At 34.0% G+C, this 20,994-nt stretch overlaps 1 protein-coding gene across 2 annotated transcripts; it reads right to left on the bottom strand.

Moving 5' to 3' along the window:
- Positions 1 to 394: 394 nt before the first annotated feature.
- On the bottom strand, positions 395 to 20,858 carry LOC128997320 (homocysteine-responsive endoplasmic reticulum-resident ubiquitin-like domain member 2 protein). 2 transcript variants are annotated; one of them, XM_054422952.1, is made up of 7 exons: positions 20,614 to 20,858; positions 18,316 to 18,473; positions 13,617 to 13,809; positions 11,589 to 11,802; positions 8,581 to 8,684; positions 2,891 to 3,041; positions 395 to 660 (listed from the first exon to the last, which is right to left on the bottom strand). In XM_054422952.1, exons 2-7 carry the CDS (start codon positions 18,445 to 18,447, stop codon positions 447 to 449), a joined length of 1,008 nt encoding a protein of 335 aa, XP_054278927.1. In that variant the 5' UTR covers positions 18,448 to 18,473; positions 20,614 to 20,858; the 3' UTR covers positions 395 to 446. The 2 variants fall into 2 exon arrangements, with proteins under 2 accessions (XP_054278927.1, XP_054278928.1); XM_054422953.1 differs by lacking the exon at positions 20,614 to 20,858 and adding an exon at positions 19,347 to 19,463.
- Positions 20,859 to 20,994: the final 136 nt, after the last annotated feature.

Here is a 20,994-nt window from a genome sequence, read left to right as displayed (position 1 = left end):
TATTTTTTAAACTCCTTAATATATATAAAATGTATCTAATTTCTAAATAATGCCAAAAATACTGTAAGTTTATTCATGCTAAAAAAAGGAGCATGGGGCAATCTAGTCCAAGTATTTATAAAATCCCAATTGATAAAATGGGATTTGTGCTTTTTCAGTTGTATTTTTCGTAACTAATAACAATTTTAAAAAAATGTGATGAATTAAGGGTAAACATGATTCCCAAGCATTCGCTTGACAACAAATTATTAGTTTTCGACCAGATAGCAACCTATAAGTTTCAGAATGGACAAGGACCACACGCAAAACAGTGACTAAAGTCTACTATGACCCAGCAGTTTTACACTATATACAATGTGTTTATCTACATAGCAAAATACAATGATACAAAGTATACAATGATGAGCGTATATTGAGTGCATATAGAATGGCAACATGGAGTTTTGTTACAAGACATTCGGCTGTTCAGGAATGAGACTGAGGAAGAAGCTAGAGAATGCCGCCCAGGTCAGTGCGAGGGTAGACGGAGGTGCAGGGGGTGCGGGGGCCGGGGGTGGGGGGGAGTTGTTGTTGTCTGGTGTAGGCGGAGGTGTGGCGGGGACTGGTGGCTCCTCAGGTTGGTCCAGACGCTGTACCGCTCTGAAGAACCCCACTTGATATCTGTAAACAAATTCGTGCCATATTTTTCAAAATATTAAAGAGATTTGATTTCATATGATATTATTTGATATGAGATCGTTTAATTTTTACAGCAGTACTAGTACTAAATGAATATACTAATGTTTAGTATTTAGATTCAATATAAAAGTTTGTTCTGAAGATATAGTTACTTACACTGGTGCTACTGGCATTTACATCCTACAAACACTAAATAATGTCTAAAACGAAACAATTTCTAACTAAAATAATTTCACTAAAGACCAAAACATAAATTAAAACTAATATTTTTAAAATAAACAATAGCGTGAATCGCAAACGTAACTTTTAGTTACAAAATAAACAAAGAATAAAACGTGTTGCTGGTAGCAACAGTAAAGGAGCGAAAAGAACCGGCAATTAATAATTTGAAGCTTTTAGACTTAATTGACACATTAACCAGATATTAAGTCCTTTGTATTGTTGTGTACTATATAAAATCAAATCGGATTTATTTCCCCAACCTAAAACCAAAATAAAACTATATTTCTCCCAAAAAGGATATGAAATACGAATAGCTGAAGACTGATAATTCACTGAAGCCGATTATTACATCATCACTGTTAAGCAAGTCATAGCACCAAGAGGGTTCATAAAGCCACTAGGCTGTTTGGCAGCTGCTACTAACCAGCTGTTTTTTAACATCTCCAGCTGCCAGCAGATCTGTAGGGTTCACATTATAACCACCAGCCGCCAGTAAATAGCCGCAGTTTGTAGACGTCACCTGATCGTGGACCAACTTTGACTTCTTTACGTCGTAAACTTCATTGCTATATGAATCACGTAGACTTTTTTCTTTTAAAAGACCACAGCTTATTTTAGTCTTAGTTCTCCATACAAATATGGAAGACTCATTATAAGCTGCATTGATATTCCTGTCAATGTAGTTGGCAGACAAAGCATCCCTCAGGCAAGGATAATTTTGGAATGAATCTAATCTAGAAATGTTACAATGTCTTTTCCCGACCCCATGTTGGTGTCAACCATGTTCAATATTCCCAAAAAGAAGTATAAAATACAGTACAACGAAACTAACAAAGCATAAACAAAGAATCTAGACTCTTGATAATTCACCAGCCCCTTGTGAGCTACTAGGGGTTCACATTGGCTGGCTGCCACCAGCGAGGAGGTCACGTGACTGGCAGCAGAGGGTAGGCAGCTTTAAAAAATTAAAACATGTTCGTCTTTTGATTTCGGCTAGTTAACACCAGCTCACTGGCATTTACCAGCCGCTAGTTCTGGGTCAGACTAGGCTGTTTGCTGGCAATATTACCGGTGGCTGGTTAATAGCGGCTGCTAAACATCCTAGTGTGACCTAATGGAAGTCAATGTTGTTTATTTAAAATACATTAAAACTAAAACGGGATTAGGTAATAAAATAAAAATTGGGGATGAAATTTTAAAAAGAAAGATAGAAGGCATAGAAAGAGACCTAGCAAGAAGACAGATGACATAGAGACAGGCCAAGGCACTTGCTGAGGATCGAAACGGGTGGCGGGATTTTGTCGAGGCCCTATGTTCCACCAAGGAACTCACGGAAATAAGTCAAGTAAGTCAATTTTAAAAGGAAAAGATGTGTCAATTATTGTGACAATAAAATTATGTAAAAACTGAAACAGAATGCTTATTTTTTGTTAGTAATTATTAATAGTTTTTTTTTCAGAGAAGTTAAGGCAGGAAAGATGCTTCAAACTATTTTTCAACTCTTAGGAAATCGGTAATAAATAATAGGACTATGCACACCTAATATCATTGGAGGGACTCTTAAAGTTGAGTTAAACAGTCCTTTTAGGGGTAAAATGTACTAAAATCAAAATGCTTTGTAAGACACCCCCTACACAATGCAGTAGGTAAAAAATAACCCGACACTTGATAGTGCAATGCTGCTCTAAATGAATAACCAGTGATGCCTGAACAGTGTTGAAATGTGATGCGTTCTGACAGGATAAAACATATTTCTGGTCACATTTTCCAGTAAATTTCTTAATACTGAAGACTACATAATCGAAGAAACTAAGCATACTGTCAACTGTGACGAAGTCGAGTTGCCATTGGAGGTACAAAAAGGGATACACCATGAATAGAAAAAAAAGATTCTAGACTTATTACATTTACAAATTAGCGTAGTATTTTCAATTCATCCTTTACTTGTTTGTTTATAAATAAATAAAAGACAATAGACACAACAACTTACAGGTACATGATGATTCCAAGTGTGAAAACAACAAAGAAACGGACAGGTGAAGAGTAGAAGTAGACAATGCTGAAGAGCACCAACGTACGACTCATGATGTAGAACCAGTCAAGCCAATCTCTGTTGCCGCGAAGATCCTCTTCTTCTACATCTGTAAAGGAAAATAAACATACGGTTGCCAGTTCAATCAAAAGATGAGTCTGTAGAGTTTCATGGATCTATAATAAGATCCAGCCTTTCCATTGTATTTTGGGTAGGCCCTTATTAATTCATAATTCTGATTAACTAGCTTATCTTGGTCAATAACAGGGCAACCATATAATTTAATAACACTCATTCTTCACTTTAAAATTTAGTGTGTTAGCATAAAAAAAAATAATCAAATATTTTGATGTAAAAAGCGATATTTAATTAAAATATTTATAACAGTGGATTGTTATATGTTATGATGTTTTGTTATGATTCACAACTCCTTTGTTAGCTACTATTATTTTTCTGTGCTTTTTTAGCTCAACATTTATCTATCGTCAATATAGTAGTGAAGTATTTCATTTAGATGTAACATCACTATACATTGGTTACCTTGACATAACAACAACAATAATTTCCATCTCAATCACTGATGTCACTTAAATACATTAAGGAAGAAGGAATGGATACTTAACTTACCTAAGAAAAGAGTTCCCAGCATACAAAAAAGTTAACAACACAATTAACTTGATATTTCACCCTACAAACCAACAACTCTTCATCATAGAAAAACTTGTAAGGGTCAAATATCAAGTTTATTGTGTTGTCAACGTTATGTGTGCTTTCAACTACCTCAAACTCTTTTCTTATTAGTTGTGTATCCATTCTTTCTATAATATGTATTCCTAAGCAAAGTGCTTTTTACTCCAAAAAACTAATTTCACTGAAAGAAATCAAAGCTCTAATACAACATTAACACAAGTAGTGGATTCGGCACAAATTGAAAAAGAAAATACAGTGGTATTACTCGGAGGAAGCAATGACAGCTTGAAGAATAATTTCACAGATATTTATGGAAATTTAGAAAAAAAACTTTCTTCTTTAAGCAACAACAGACAAGTTTTCATCTGCACAATACCAGCAAGACACGACTTACCAGCACACAGTTACCAGAATGTTGAAATCAGGAAGGTAAACAACTACATAGAAGAATTAACCAAAAGGCTAACCAATGTAACTTTAATTAATCTTAACCGATTTCAGAGACCGGACTTCACTAATCATGGCCTCCATCTCAATGGTAGGGGTAAGAACAAATTAGCCCATACAATAATAGGTGCTGTTTCTCTTTGGTATGCTAAAAAGCCTCAGAGTATTTCCCGCAGTACACCAATGGTTTCTCCAGCCAGCTCCTCAATCCCAAAACTGATTGAGACTGAAGACAACTTAAAGGAGGTGATTGATGATCTGAAAAACAATCATAAGGTTGCATTTGCAAACACTATCCCTGCAGATTTTACTGACACTAAAGCTTCAAACCAATTTAAAATCCATCTAACTGAAAAACCTATGTTTGATGTTATTAAAAATTACCAGCTTGACCAATCAGTAGGGTTCGCACACAGTATTTCAGCTGATTTTAACCATCCACGTCACATGACAGCAGGAGTGGCAGTTGTCTTTAGGCGACACTTTGGCAGACCAGAATCGCACCACTGCATTTCATCACATCTAGCAGTGCAATCCACTTTGCATTGTGCTACGGTTTACAGTTTGGTTACAAAAGACAACTATTTTGGTAAACCGGACATATCTGACTACACAACAGCTTTTAAAGATTTGACTACAGATTTCAAAACCAAAGGGCTAAAACATCTTATATGCTCTCCCATCGGATGCGTAAGAGATAAAGTAGCGCTACCCCATTTCTTCAGTAACCTCAGAAGTTTTCAAGAATCTACAGGAGCGAGAGTAACTATTGTTTCATACTACCAAGAGTCCCTTAGACAACTAAGAAATGGCTTAACACATAGTGAATTTAACAACAGAATCCAGTCTTTTATTGATAACAACTTTAATAAAAAGGAAGAAGTGAATGTCAGTGCTGAATCATTAGAGGATAGGATAGCAGCCTGCATAAGATCACCTGTCCAGCCAACACCATATACAACAATAGATTGTAGGAGCCCAGACCCGTCATCGACCTGTCCAGCACCGCCTGCCTCAATAACACCTTCAGCAGCCCTACCAACACCTTCGACGCTGACACCTACCCCAGTGAATGAGAATGTGATCAAAGTAGTGCCCGGCAACTTCACCTTCTGTGAGTTGCTAAAGCAGAGCAAAAGTGATAGGCCAAGTGTGGAAGTGAATAAAGCTAGTTATGTACCACAATTGTTAAATTTAGAGGTAGATTCTGCAATCCAAAACGATACCATTAATTTTTTAGTAGATCAAGCAGCCCCCATTGTAAAAATAACCTTAGAATAAACAATTTATGTATTTTTCATCAAAACATTAGAGGGTTGCAATCATCAATTGAACCTTTAGAAGTAACTCTAACTGAACTAACACCTAGTATTGTTGTCTTGACAGAACATAAAATGATGAGTTCTACTCTGGAAAGACTAAATATTAATGGTTACAATGTCGCTGCCAGTTTTGGGCGGAAAAAATCTAGAGGTGGTGGTGTAATTATTTTAGTAAAACCATTTTTTACCTTTAAAGAAATTATAATACCTGAAATTCAAAATCTCGTCACTGAACAAATTTTTGAATGTTGTTTAGTAGAGGTAGATAAAATTATCCCCAGGGAAAAACTTATTATAATTGGTTTCTACAGGAATCCAATCAAGCAAAATGAATCTGAGTTTATCAAACGACTCGATACAATGCTTGAAATTATTAGTTTTAAATACAAATAAGTGGTTTTTATGGGAGATATTAATATTGATATGCTGAACTTAAATGACACCAGCAGGAAAAACTTACTGCATGTTGTAACAGCTAATGGCTTCTGGTCATTGGTTGATTTTCCTACAAGAATCACCGATACAACTAAAACTGCAATAGATAATGTTTTTACAAATTTAAATAGTGGCTGTTATAAAATCACGGGTATTAATACACAACTTTCGGACCATGATGGCCAAATAATTGAAGTTTTTACTAATAAAAAAAATAGCCTGAATAATTCTTCCGTTTATTTTGAACATAAAAGAAATTTTAATAATAAAAACGTCGAACAATTCATATCTGCTTTACAACATGAGTCATGGCTTAATCTTTATTTATGCCCTGTAGAATGCAAGTATGATGTTTTTTATGAAATATTTATGCATTATTTTAATACATTCTTTCCATCAACTCTCTCAAGACAACATACTAACTGCAAGTGGATTTCTAATGAACTGAAGTTGGAAAGACAAAATATTATTAATCTTAACAAAGCAGCTAGAGAGTTAAATAGCAAAAAAATGCTACAGGAGGCTAGAGAAAAAAATAAGCAGTTTAGAAAAAAATTTTATTCTTCAAAAAAACAGTATTATAAAAGAAAAATTGGTAATTCTGACAATGTTAATAAGGTATCTTGGAAGATCGTGAACTCTGAAATAGGAGCTAAAACTATAAATAATTGTAATATAAACCTAATAGTAAATAATGATGTATGTTCTGACCCTTCCCTGGTCTGTAGCCATTTCATCAATTATTTTGCAGATGTAGTAAAAGAAACTGATACTTTCAATATAGATTCATTCCTAAAAACTGTTGATGACACTCTGCATCCTGTACTTTCTTCAGATAAAAGGAGCTTTAAATTTAGCTTTGTTGATGAGAGAGATATTGATAAAATTATTAAAAGTCTAAAAAACTCCTATAGTACTGGCTACGATGGTATTCCCATGGTTCTTTTTAAAAAAGCTAAATTAGTCCTACTTAAACCAATAGCCCATCTTATTAACTCATCTTTGATATCAGGAATTTTTCCTAATAAACTCAAAATTACAAAATTAAAACCAGTATTCAAAAAAGGAAACAAACAAACAGTATCAAACTATAGACCTATTGCTCTGCTGCCTTCTATTTCAAAAATCTATGAAAAGGTTGTTTATAACCAACTTGTATGCTTCTTTGAAAATAATGGTATACTTGATGACTGCCAACATGGATTCCGAAGGGGCAGATCTGTCATAACAGCTGCCACAGCTTTCATTGAATCCATCGTTGATAGCTTAGAAAGAAAATCCTAAAGTGGTTGGGTTGTTCATGGACCTCAGTAAAGCTTTTGACTCCATTTCTCATGAGTTGTTACTTTTAAAGCTCAGTAGTAGTAGACTAAATAGTACTGCATTGAACTGGTTCAAGTCATATCTTTCTGATAGAAAACAATACGTGGAACTGAGTCACTGTAATGATAAAAATTATAAAATTTCTTACAATTCTTGTACTCGGGAAGTTAAATATGGGGTGCCCCAAGGTTCGATCCTAGGCCCTCTTTTATTCATCTTTTACTTGAGAAATTTTCCCCAACTAAGTGTTTTGAGCAAGCTTTGCCTTTATGCTGATGATGCAAATTTAAAAATAGCCGCAGAAACGTATGCTGAACTTGAAGCCAAGGCCAATTCTGATATATTATTACTTAACAGTTTTTTTAACTCAAATAATTTGCGTTTGAACACATATAAAACTAATTTTATGTGCTTTCAAGCAGGGAAAACTAAACTGCAAAATCTGCCAAAAATTGTAGTTAATAACAACACAATTCAAAATAAAGAACACATCAAATTCTTAGGATTAGAAATTGATGAAAATTTGAAGTGGAACCATCATATTGACAAGTTACTTTCTAAAATTTCATCTGGCCTGTATGCGTTAACAAGATTAAAACCCCTATGTGATAAGGAAACATTAAAAGTTATATATTTTTCATACATACATTCAATCATATCATTTGGAGTTTCACTTTATGGTGCAGCAAAGAAGAAAAAATTAAAATCAATTCTAAAAAAACAAAAAAAAGCTATTAGAATTTTATGCAATTTAAAACGTAGAACTTCAGTCAAAGAACATTTCAAAAATGAAAATATTATGACTGTTTATGGAATGTATGTCTATGAAACAGTATTATCAGTAAAAGACAGATTTGATGAATTACAACTTATTGGAGACTACCACAATTACTTTACTAGAAATCAAGAGAATCTGGCCACTAGCTCTCATACTCTGCAACTTTTCACGAAAACACCTAAGTATGCTGGTTCAAAATTTTATAATAAACTTCCTAAAGAAATCAAATTGGAAACCTCAAAAAATAAATTTAAATCAAAATTGAAAAAGTTTCTTATCAACAAGGCTATGTACTCCTTTGAAGAGTTTTAGTTCCATAAGTTATATTGCTTTATTTCATAAGTTGAAACTTTTGGTTTTAAAATAATTTTATCTATTATTTTAATTTTGATATTTTCATGTTTAAACTTTTATATTGCACTGCTTGTTTTACTTTATTTGAGCTGAAAGAATGTTCATATGGATGTTATGTTGTTACGCCATGCTTGATAGTTATGAGTATTTTAGTTAAGTTAGATTTGTTAAATTACTCTTGACGCCATTCCTGTATCTATGTATTGTACTTTAATGAATAAAGTTATATGAAATGAAATGAAAGCTCAATTAGCGAATCTTGTGAGAATTATCCTGAGCTGATTGTCCTAGTTACTCACTGGCGGGCGGGGGGTTGACAGGGGCTTGTTCCTGCGGAGGATGCCCCGCAGTGGGGGAAACACCAGGCGGCTGCATCACATTAGGCACACCTCCAGCAGCCATCCTGAGACACATATCTCATTTATTCAACATTTCAGATACAAAGTTGCAAGGAATAATCTATGTACAGAAACTTTATGCCAGCAAGAATCCATCGAAAGAGTAAACCTCCTTTAGACAGATTTCTGGTAAACAATTTACACAAAAACATACACAATTGATATCAATTTACTGTGTTAACCACTTTCATTGCATGTGCCCCACTTTTCTTGTTTTAAAAATTTCAAGTATTTATTCTCTCCACAAATTTATAAATTATAGTATTTTCAACTTTTTAGTGTGTTTAAAAACGTAGTATTTTAAAAAGTTTTTTTTTATTTATAAAATATTTTAATTTTAATGTTCTTGAGGATTTTGTTAACTGATTTTTTAGACTTTGGATGGATTATCAACTTACTAAAAGATCAAATTGATTGTATCAACAAAGAATGGTTCTTATTTAATTATTTAAAGCCAAAGCATCAAGAGGAACATAACCAAACTTACATTTTCAATTACTACGCAAAAACCTCATTACAACAACTGAAAGCTACTTAGGAGACTAATATGGCTCTACAGTACTAAGCTTGGGATTTTTGTTGACCAGTATTGTTGGTATATTGGACCGTTAGACCTTGCGGGTGTGTCTAGAGACAGCAAGTGTGGTAGGTCTGCAAAGCAACTCATAAGGAGTTCATCAGTTTGTGGCAGAGCCCACCCAAGCAGTGGATGCCAGATGAGTAGACTCTTTGCAAATTTTCACTCAAACTAGGTATACTAGGCCAAATTTCATCCATCTTTGTTGTGTGTATATCCACCATACATGTTTGAAAGAGTTTAGATTTATATGTCCAAAGGATCGGGAAAATAAAAAGAAACCTCTGGGTCTCAAAGGGTTCAGGACATTCTGAGATCCGGGATCAGGGGATCTGGGGTTGTGTGTTGGTAAAATGATGTTATTGATCAGTACTGAGCACATTGTTGATCAGTACTGAACACATTGTTGATCAGTACTGAACACATTACTGATCAGTACTGAACACATTGCTGATAAGTACTGAACACATTGCTTATCAGTACTGAACACATTACTGATCAGTACTGAACACATTACTGATCAGTACTGAACACATTACTGATCAGTACTGAACACATTGCTGATCAGTACTGAACACATTGCTGATCAGTACTGAACACATTGCTTATCAGTACTGAACACATTACTGATCAGTACTGAACACATTACTGATCAGTGCTGAACACATTACTGATCAGTACTGAACACATTGCTGATTAGTACTGAACACATTACTTATCAGTACTGAACACATTACTGATCAATACTGAACACATTACTTATGAGTACTGAACACATTACTGATCAGTACTGAACACATTGCTGCTCAGTACTGAACACATTACTGATCAGTACTGAACACATTACTGATCAGTACTGAACACATTGCTGCTCAGTACTGAACACATTACTTATCAGTACTGAACACATTGCTGATCAGTACTGAACACATTACTTATCAGTACTGAACACATTACTTATGAGTATTGATCACATTACTGATCAGTACTGAACAACATTAACATTAAAATTGAATCGAAAAATTTGTTAACAAGTCAAGAGGTAATGAGTGCTGTTTACACTTACTGCAGCTGTGTTAACACATGTTGAAAAACAACACCATGAACAACCTTGGAGTAGATTAATTTTACCTTTGTTTACGTAGATAATAATGCCCTTTTGACATTGTGTTTGTATTGAATAAATAAATCAAATTGAAGATAAAAGTATTTCCTTAATATCAAGTTTACTTATAGTTTCAGATGCATACTAGTTTTAGATTTTTAAAAAATACACCTCACTGTGGAAAACAGACTATAAGGACCGAGCCACTTCTTTGAAGTTTGAATAAAAATGATGCTGCTTGAATGCAAAATTGTTTCTCATTTGCAATGTGAAATATTTTTCTGTAATATGTGTACATTCGACAAGCTATAATTTATTTTAAGGCTGCCCATTTTAGATTATATCGAAATAACAAAGGGGGTTTCGCGTAAAGCAGTCTACTCGACACAAGCATCACCAATAAACCTGTACCACTTTTTTAAATCTGAAAGAACTGTAATGAGAATTGTATCCAATGATGTAATGCAACTAGCAGATCTTTCAGAGGTTAAATCGCTTATTGCTGTGTCTTTATGTCGCTTCATTACACTATATTCTTTAACAATGTCAATTCAAACAATTTTATACTAACTTGTGATAAACTTTTATAATATTACAATTTCAATTTGGCTACGGTATGATAAAAATATTAAAAAGCTTCCATCATTCAAGATTACTCTTAAAAAGTATTTTGAAGATAATATTTTTGACTCCTAAAAAGCTGTTTGTTAAATTTAATTTTTTTATTTACTGGTTTTGTATAGGGGAAAAATCAATATTTCAAAGAAATGAAAAAAACCTTGACACAATATGGATAAGAACCCACATACCGAATTTCATCAAAATCGGACCACAGGTATGGTCTGTAACTCTCGACACATCCACACACACACACACGATATACAATCACTTTGAAAACCACGTTTTGGGTTCAGGGGGCCCAAAACTGAAATATCCAAAAACAAAATATTTTGACGAAAACAATACTTTCTCCATTAAATTAAGTTTTGGGGGAAGAAAGTAAAAATGTTTATTAAGAAATTTGATAGTTTTACATTTACTGAAGTTATTCTTTTGGTATGTTTTTTTTTTTGACATCATGATAAAAATCACTTGTACCGAAAGTGATTTTCTGGCACTTGCTCCAATAATTCCCGTCCTTGACTTCTCCTAACACGTGTACACTTTTGGTACAAGTAATGAAATATACCCTGCTTTGCTTCTACTGTCACACTTGACCATACTCACAGTTGCATGTATTGTGTCATGTACTGTGCATATGCCTGCTGCATCCAAGCCATCTGTTGAGCCATAGTGGCGCTGTCATAGGAGACTCCCCCTACAGGTGGCCAAGCGGGGGGTGTATAGCCGGGGGGCCACTGTGGCTGGGGCGGTAGAGTGGGCACTCTGCGACGGAGGTTTTCATTACTGGGCGTCTGAAACTGTGGCTCCTGGGGTCGAGCTGTCAGGAAAAATACTATAGTTTAAAACAAGATAAATAATAGGACAAAAGCTTTATAATAAACCACAAGTAGTCGTAAAATAAATTTAAAAGTGATTTAGAATGTTTACTGAGGATAGATTTACAAAATATCACTTTAAAAGATTAAAGCTTGTAGGTTAACTCTAGTTAGTGCAAAGGTTTATTCTTAAGATAATGAAGATTTTTAGACATCACCAAGTTTTTTAAGTTCATCCAAGTTAATGCAGTTCAAAGCATGATCTGCCTAGCAGGATGAACAGCTGTTTTTTAAATTCAATTTTTTTTTCAATACACCTCGAATCATCGGATTGGGTGAATCTTTTAGCTAAGTGGTTGTTCGTGTGTCCTTGAAGTATGCAGATCACTAATGGCCGTTTTGCTACTTTTTGTTAAAATAACCTTCTTCTCTATATCCCTTACAGATTTGATAAAACAACAATATAGTGTTGCCTAGCAGTCAATCTATATATATAAAAGGCAAAGCCCTCACTGACTCACTCACTCACTCATCACTAATTCTCTTACTTCCCATTTACCTAGGAGGCTGAAATTTGGTACACTGATTCTTTAGGCATTAAATAGGAAAACTAAGCTGTTTTTATTCTGATCGGACTCTCGGACTCCGCCCCAGTTGCTCTGGAGATTCCCATGTTAACCTTATGAGTACTCATATTTGAATGGAATTAATGAATCTTAACAGCTGTTTCAATTAAACAAGTTGGTTCTGTTCTATGATGTTCAATAGCATTAAAGTTACGAGGATTACCAACAGGGTGCAGCACTATATTATTTCTTTTACATTTATGACAACAGCTAATCTGCAACCAAAAGGTGAGCGAGTGTAGCGAACGAACTTCAACCTGGAGGCGAGTTAGCGTAGCGAACGAGCTAATCTGAAGGCAAGTGAGCGCAGCGAACGAGTTCCAACCTAAAAGTGAGTGAGCGTAGCGAACGAACTTCAACCAGGACGTGATTGAGCCATGCGAACGAGCTCACTTATAAAGTTAAACGGGGCAAAGCCCGCGGGTACAGCTAGTGGGTTAATAAACTAAATTCTTCCAAAAATATGTTGTTATAAACGAATGGACATAATTATTGTCTTCTGCTATTGAGGCCAAATTTAAATTTTCTTCATCTCCCGTGATTTAGGGACATAATCAGCACAGCCTCCCGTGATTTTAGAAAAATTAAGATCATCTCCTGCAGTCACAAAGACACCATTACTGTCTATTTTGTTAGTAAGAAAAAAATATCCCAAATTTCTGAAGTCATTTGGGTACCCTGTTAGCCCCAGGGCCTTCAGCCATTGCTGGCTACCCAACCTGGCTAGACCACCTCTGATACTGAGGATTTATTGGTAATATCCCGTTCTTAATTAAAATTGTTCTATTAGGGAATATGTATAGAATTGTTTAGAAACCGTGAGTTGATTACTATGTCCATTTTACACAGAGAGTAATTAATATAGTAGTCTATTTAGGTTTTTTAGTCTTTATAATATGTTTTTGATAAAAACAAAAACATGTTTTCATTGCTGCTTCTAACTACGATGAAACAATATAGAGTAAAGTTTTTACCACTTCATCTCTGAGATATATACAAATAAGCTAATACAATCCATGACTATGAATGTCTTTGAATTAAATCAGTGACTTCCACAACTTCAGTGACTAGTGGATACCTAGCTGTATCAAGAAGGGACTGATCTAGCGAAACTAAAATTAGAGCGTTTCTGAGAATGCGTTTATTAAAAAATTTCCATTTCAATCACACAGCTACGGCATCATACTCACGGGCCTGTGTGGAGGGCATTGCCGCTGGTTTACTGCAACTCGCCGAGGGGGATCTCAATGTTTCTTTGGGCGGAGAACAGACCAAATGTACCGTGTGATTCTGTTGACCTTCGTAACTCCTCAGTACATCCTTCAGAGTGACATTGTCAGTCAGCAGTTGACCAGAGTAAATCAGCTTCTGGTCCTCTGAGCGCTGAAATAAATTGTCAACAAGTTAAAATATAAATGTTAAACAAAAACAATAACAATCATGTATGAAATAATACAACTAATAATATAAACAAAAACACAAAGCATCCAAAAGAAACAAAACATCTAAAAGCCCTTCAAGTATCAAAGACTATGTTTTAAGTTTAACCCTCGGTAAATAATAATCTGTTATGCTATGTAATACATTGGGTAGTCTACTATGAAATGTTTTTGATTTCTTTTTAAAATTAATCAACTCAAATCCTGTCTCAAGGTTTGGGGTAATGGAGAAAAAATGTGCGCCAGTGTAGGTAGGTTTCTCTTTTTTAAACAGTTCTAGATTATGGGCGGGTATTGCAATATTGTTGTATATTTCTAGTATTATAACCATGCATGTATGTTCTCTTTCCTTGAATTGGATGATCGTTTGATATAGGCTACAGTATACATTGTACATTCTGACACAAACTGTCAAATTATTCTAGGTGGAATAAAGTATTCCTTTACAGGTGTTTTTGGTTGAAGTTTTAATATAGGTCTCACATCCTTGCAAGTTATTTCAGGGGCAGATCCACAGGGACATTTCCCACCCAAACGAAGAATTTGATATCAAAATATACAATGTATTAAGTAAATAAAATTACTTTCAATTTAACAAGTGTCCATCACTTATTAATAAGTGTCATAATAGCTTAAAATTTTATGGGGAAGGCCCCCCAAACCCCCCTCTACTTAGGGGTTTCCATACCCCCTGGAAGTTCCCCCCCCCCTACAAACTTTGCTCCTGGATCTGCCCCTTAGTTATTAAGGGTTGTGAAACCATAGAAGGAAATGCCATAAGATATTATTGAATGTAGCCCTATTATTTTTAACACGGGAGTTCCAATTTAAAAGTTTTGGTCTATTGTATTGTATTTAGGCCTATAAAATTTAGTTTTGTTTTGTCCAAGATTTTTGCCATTTTTAGTTTTTTTACACTGTCCCAAAAATGTAAAAATACCCACGACAAAATTATATTGGTAAGTCTAAGTAGACCTAAACAGATAGTGAAGTTGAGGAATGAGGATGCTACAAGTTGAGTTTTTGGTTTTTACTAAAGTATTAAAATATGTTATACCGGTACTGGACATATTATTTTGCCTTAGTAGACCATTTTAACAGATTGTACCACATTTTTTTGCTTTAAATTTTTACATTACATGGTAGGCCTAAGTCATTTCTGTACATAGTAGTCAATATTATAACTTACCAATTTCTAAACTCAAGCTCAACTTTAATTTTAATACCATTCAAACTTCTGTTTCTCTTTAAATGTTTAGACAATAGCATAAAATAATTTACGATGTAGCATGAATTTAATGAAACCCACTCAATCAATGAAACTATCAATCATAAAACTAACCCATTTTTAGTTTATGTTTATTATTGGTGTTATAGGATGATAATATTGTCATTGTTAAAAATAAAATCATATGAATTTTAAAAATAGCAATTTTTGTGACAGCTGCATATCATATTTTTTTATGACTGATGATTCAAAAAATTAACTGAACTATAAAAGTAAAGGTTTCATGATACCTCTATTTACATCTCACAACATAACCAGTAATTTCCATTTTAGTAAACAATTAATGTTGTTTTCCATTTTTGCACAGATAGACTAATCAATAGCCTAATTACTAATTGTCAACTGATTTTACTATAGCCTTTGTTATCTTGCTGTCTTATCACTGAACTAGTTTGTAATCAAAACCATTGTTTCGTTATTGGTTATGTTTAGAGTTATAAAGTTTTATAGTTACCAAGTCATAACAAAACTGCCATATTTTGCAACGATTCGAGTTTTATCAATTCAAAATAATCGGTTGGCACATTACACCTAAAGTAGGCGTACATATAATTCAAGGCAAAATGCCAAGAATAAGTACAAAACTGATTAAAAACTTAAATGGTTCTTTAGAATTGACAAGCTTATTATACTTGATTAGCAAACTGGTATCTACATTAAATGATTGAGTATTTTGTAAGATTGTCTTTTTTAAATGTTTTTAACATTCAATTTGTTATTAAATAACATCAGCAATAGCATCAGCGCTAGCTTGTTCTCAATTTTGTGAATTTCCCTATAGGGAAGTAGCTATTAGGCCTACCATAGGTCTCGAGGTAAGACTTGAGCCTGGGACCGATTTACTTTTTCATTTTGATGTCCCCAGAGGCTAAAAACACTATTCGTTAAAATTTGTATACATGTATATATCAATATACCGGTATATTTGTCCGTGAACACGATAAGTTGAGTAATTTTTGTTCGATTATGATGAAATTTGGTTTTAAGGTGTAAGGCGGAATAAATTTGAATAAGTTCTTAAACCAGTATGATCAGACAATGGGCATGGGGTTTTATGGGGTAAAAATTTGTATTTCTCATTTTTGACCATCAAAACACTAAATTTTCCAATTTCTCTCTAGATCATTTTAAAGAGCTTAACAAGACAAGTAATTTAAGTATATCAGAGTGTTTTTAAACGGTTATTGGTAACGGAGAAAATTCAAAATATTGTAAATTTAAAATTCCCATGATATTTTTATGGAGAATATTGTAGGTCTAAAATGTTGTAGTTTGCTTGTTTATGAATATATTATTTTGATCAAACTTGGCAAATTTATTTATTTTATACTAAGTTATTAATATCTTACTAAAAAACACCCTCTCTGTAGCAGCAAGCCTAGGTACTAATTAAACCTAATGTTAATTAAAATTTTACACTAAGGTATTAATATTTTATTAAAACTACACTTTATTAGTTTCCTTGTAGCAGCAATCATAGTTACTTGTTAAACCTAATGTTATTTAAATAGATTTGATTGGAAATCAATTCAGACGAATGGAAATTCGCTTAGTCGGCAGGTTTGCTACGGCGGGGGTATTATCTTATTATGAGGAAGTGCTAGTGTACTAATGACTAACTACCGGTAACCAGTAATGCAAATATTAGATAAACAACCAATAATTGGGGGAAAGTTTTGGTAAAATACCTAACAAAACATGTAAGTAAAAGCATTTTTGCCAGAATAAATACCCAGATAAAATGTGGTAAAAGTTCTACTTGCAGTTTATTTTTACGGAAATATTAATTTAAGGATAGATGTACAGAGAAGAGAAATAATATTAAAATAGCCTCTACAAGATAGGCTTAACATGTCTCCAATCCTCTACATATGAGCTGAGGTGACATGACACACTGTCTAAGCCTAATAACTTAATAATTATAAATTAAAATAGCAATTTTGAATGACACTCACAACATAGCTAAGGAATACTCATGTGGAGCATAATAAATGTTGTAAATATAGGCCCTAAATAGGTATAATGATACCAGTGTGAATAAACAACCAAGAGTTATTAATATACGGGGGTTATCCATAAATGTTTTTAGCGAGCTTTACAATCGGTAGGCCCTACCTATTTAATATTGTACGCAAAAGCATGTGTTGTATCTCTTGCATCTCACTATAAACAACGAATAACGTAAACAAAACGTTGTCAAACTGCTAGCTGTGGTTTGACTTTGTTAGTGACCACTCGGACACATTCGGGCAAACCAACATCGAATTGAAAGACTGGGAAGGATGAAACAGACGATTAACTCAGGACGTTGCTAGCCAAAGTGAAACCAGGATAAAAAAACGTTAGTAGAAAGTGCAAAAGTAGCACTTTTAAGTCATCAATTGACCATATTTGAAGCAACAACTAAACAAAAGTGCCGTTGTTTAATATTTTAATGAATATTTAAAAAAAGGAGATTCCTCACTTTTTGTGGAAATCTTCTGGAGCTAAATTTTGAGTGTTAAAATCCGGTATGTAATCTCCAGCAAAATATAGTGATATGGCAAACCTATTTTTGTGGCTATCCCAAACATGTTGTCGGGAGGGACATAGGCTATGAAAATTGTGTGGTTATGATAGTCAACTTATGTTTAAACAGAGTTTTTTTTCTTCAGAAAATCTTTTAAATAAAACTGCCATGCTATTTCTAAGTATAGGAATCGTATTCTCTAAAACCGTTTACTGATTTAAGGGAAATTAATTTTTTTCTTAAAACTTCATAGGCCACACCTTTAAAACAGTAACTTGTCTAGTGTTTATTCAGAATTAGGCTTACAGAGCACTATATAACTTAGAATGCTAATTATGTAGGCCTATTGATCAATGCATTCTTAAAAACAATAGTAAGTTATGGAAATAAAAATTATAGGTTAGATAATGGCCAGTTACAATTTTAATGTAAAATCTTAAATGTAAGTTATGTAGCCTACAGTTTTCTCCCTGCATTGAGTCTGTTCCAAAATGTAACATTAATTTAGTCATCACTATTTAAAATAGCATAGGGCTAGTTAAATTTGTAAAAAAATAATTATACAAATTTTCTACTTAACCTCCCTTGTTACCTGCACGGCCTACAAACTTCTCGATATAAGTTATATATACAGTAATATATATTTAACTTACAGGTTTACTAGGATAAACTTCAGACAAGTGTCCTTTCAACATTTTGATGGTCCAATTTATTTCACATTGAATAGTTTGATCTTCTATTTGCTGATTTGGCGCTTTGACGATTAAAATCACAGACTCCTCCATGGCAAAGGATTGTTTAAGTTATTCACCTAAAAACAAAAGAATTGTTATATATTGTTATAAGCTGCTATACCCGTGCTTTGCAACGGAAAGAAAATGTGACCTAGAGAGCTATTAAAGTAATTCTGATGTGTGCTTTAATACGGCAAGTCTATGATTTAGTTTGAAAATATAAACTGATTTAAAAGTGTAAACCTACTTACTTTCAAACTCCTACTTTTTATGTTAATAGATTGAAAAGTATATGACAACATACCTTAGTGTAGCAACAGCATCAATTTCTTAATATTGATGCTTCACGAATGACATGTTTTACCATAATTCTGCAACTTTAGTCAAGCCTCTTTACATGTAGCTTACTATATAAATTACAAAATGAAACTTGAGCAACACTTAAGCAAACGTATACAACCTTTCTTTAAAACCAAACATAACCCTCCTAAATCTACATAAAGCATTACACTTTTTCGAGTAAATAAACAAACATCAGTCATTGTACTGACCAGCTGTTTCATTAACTAAATTAAATTCAACTTTGGAAGCATGCCAGGCGTAGCCCTTTGGAAATCAGCCTGTGAGGCAGAGCCCTTAGGAAATTCATCCATATCAATACTTTTCGGCAAATCTACACACTCTAAGCTTCATTTTGATGTGACGTATGCCTATATTTTTATTTGGTAAATGGCCTTAACCGTTTACATAAAATTTTATTGTATCACTTTAATAATATAATAGATAACAATTGTTAATAGGCTAGCCTATATTAAATATAGCATGCAAAATACAAGATTATGTATAGGGCCTAGCCTAAGTAGTGATAATTTTTACACGGATATAATTAGGTAATAAGTTTGCGATTATTATTATTATTTTTTTTACAGAGGGCCAGGCTTACAAGTTACCATGGGATTGCATCGCAGCTAGAACAGCTTATTGTGCACCCTCGTTCACAGGTCCTCATTCTCCGTCAAATCCCAGGTCCTTGGTGAACCGTGAGATCCTTTTGACTATGGTAACCTGTTTTTCCCTTTGATCTCCCATCAATAGGCCAAGGGATCTCATACGCAGACCTTGTAGGGCTGGGCACATAAATATACCTTCACAGCTTTCACAAGGTCTCTGGCTGGGGCAAGCCGTAGCGAGATTTCCCTGAAAGGACTCAGCTCCTGAACTTGCTTGACCAGCCAATCCTTTGTGGCTGGAGGCTTCAGTTTGCGATTATGGTAAGTTGAGCAGTTGAGTTGTGCCAACCGTCAACAGCCTGACACACAATATCCCTAAAGAGAACATCTCTTTTCAAGAAATCTCAAATTTTTTGTGGATTTAGCAAAACTGCACCTTTTAGGGACACTGGGACTAAAAATACACCCAGTGACGGCTGCACTTTAGTATCTGTCCTACACTCATTCGAATGAAAGATATTGATAATATATATTTATATAGGTATATATATATATATATATATATATATGATATTGATATTAAATACGGAATAATTACCAACTTAAGTTATAAAGATTATTCAATAATATTCATTATTTCATTTGGTTAGGCCTAGTTAGGTTAAGGTTAACCTAACTAACCAAACGATATATAAAAATGAAATTAATCGATATATCGATCGATATATTCATTCGAATAAGTTTAGGACAGATACTAAAGTGCAGCCCGAGTGACAGTCCTGGTTTCCCGGATTGTATGGCAACCTTAGGCCTAAGGCCTATTAAAAAAACATTGTACTTACGGTATGTCATTTAGGCCTACCTACTCACACTCTACAATAGGCTGGAGAAGACTTAAGACAGAACCAAAACCAACAATAAGTTAACCATTTCTAGAGTTAAATTAACTTACTTAGTCAAACAAAACCAGAAGGTCATCGAGTTAGTTGGCTAGGCTAACATACTGATGTTTTTGAAAGGGTATATTAAGTTAATTACCAACTTAAGGTTGCCCTTAGGCTTAAGGTGTTTAACAATTGTGAAAAACAAAAGTAAATAAGCAAAGTAATAAGCTTATAAGATGTGCATATGTTAATCAAGACATTCTTAATAGAATGAATTTGAATCAAAGGATCCATGATGTTCCCACCCAGTTGAACACGAATTCAACCAAATAAACAGTCGATGATAGGCCTAGGTCTACGAGCAAAATACTTAACTTACTTACCGAGCTAGATCAATCCTTTTCAGTATTTTAATAATATAAAGCAATTATTAGTATTACTACGAGAGAGCTAAACACTTTGGCGTCAAACGAATCACAGTATATTAATATTATCACTTCCAACAACTTCCAGACGTCACTTAGTACACCATTTTCTAACAACACCGACCAAGGAGAGAAAACTGAAAACACAAACAGTTCTAAATGACATTCTGACGATTTTCTTACTTCATTATCATCAGCAGACATGAAATTAGATGGATGATGGATGATGTTTTGGCCGCACGTGATTGGTTCGTGATCACCCAAATCCACTACTAGAAATCCCATTGGCCAATTCTCCTCAACACTCTACACAGAACAGAACAGAGCCAGTGAGTGTTA

The sequence above is a fragment of the Macrosteles quadrilineatus genome, unplaced genomic scaffold (genome assembly GCF_028750875.1).
Source record: "Macrosteles quadrilineatus isolate MER2022 unplaced genomic scaffold, UCM_ALF_1.0 Scaffold_6__1_contigs__length_79288215, whole genome shotgun sequence".
NCBI lineage: Eukaryota > Metazoa > Arthropoda > Insecta > Hemiptera > Cicadellidae > Macrosteles > Macrosteles quadrilineatus.
The sequence above is the reverse complement of the archived record's forward strand: the minus strand, read 5'-3'. Positions and strand labels throughout refer to the sequence as shown.

Excerpts from the sequence above, each read along its gene's own strand:
- LOC128997320 (XM_054422952.1), bottom strand. The coding sequence starts at position 18,447 with ATGGAGGAGTCTGTGATTTTAATCGTCAAAGCGCCAAATCAGCAAATA. Across the intron at positions 3,042-8,580 it reads TGTCAACCCCCCGCCCGCCA|ATGTAGAAGAAGAGGATCTT; the intron begins GTGAGTAACTAG and ends TTTCCTTTACAG. Across the intron at positions 661-2,890 it reads CTTGGAATCATCATGTACCT|ATATCAAGTGGGGTTCTTCA; the intron begins GTAAGTTGTTGT and ends ATTTGTTTACAG.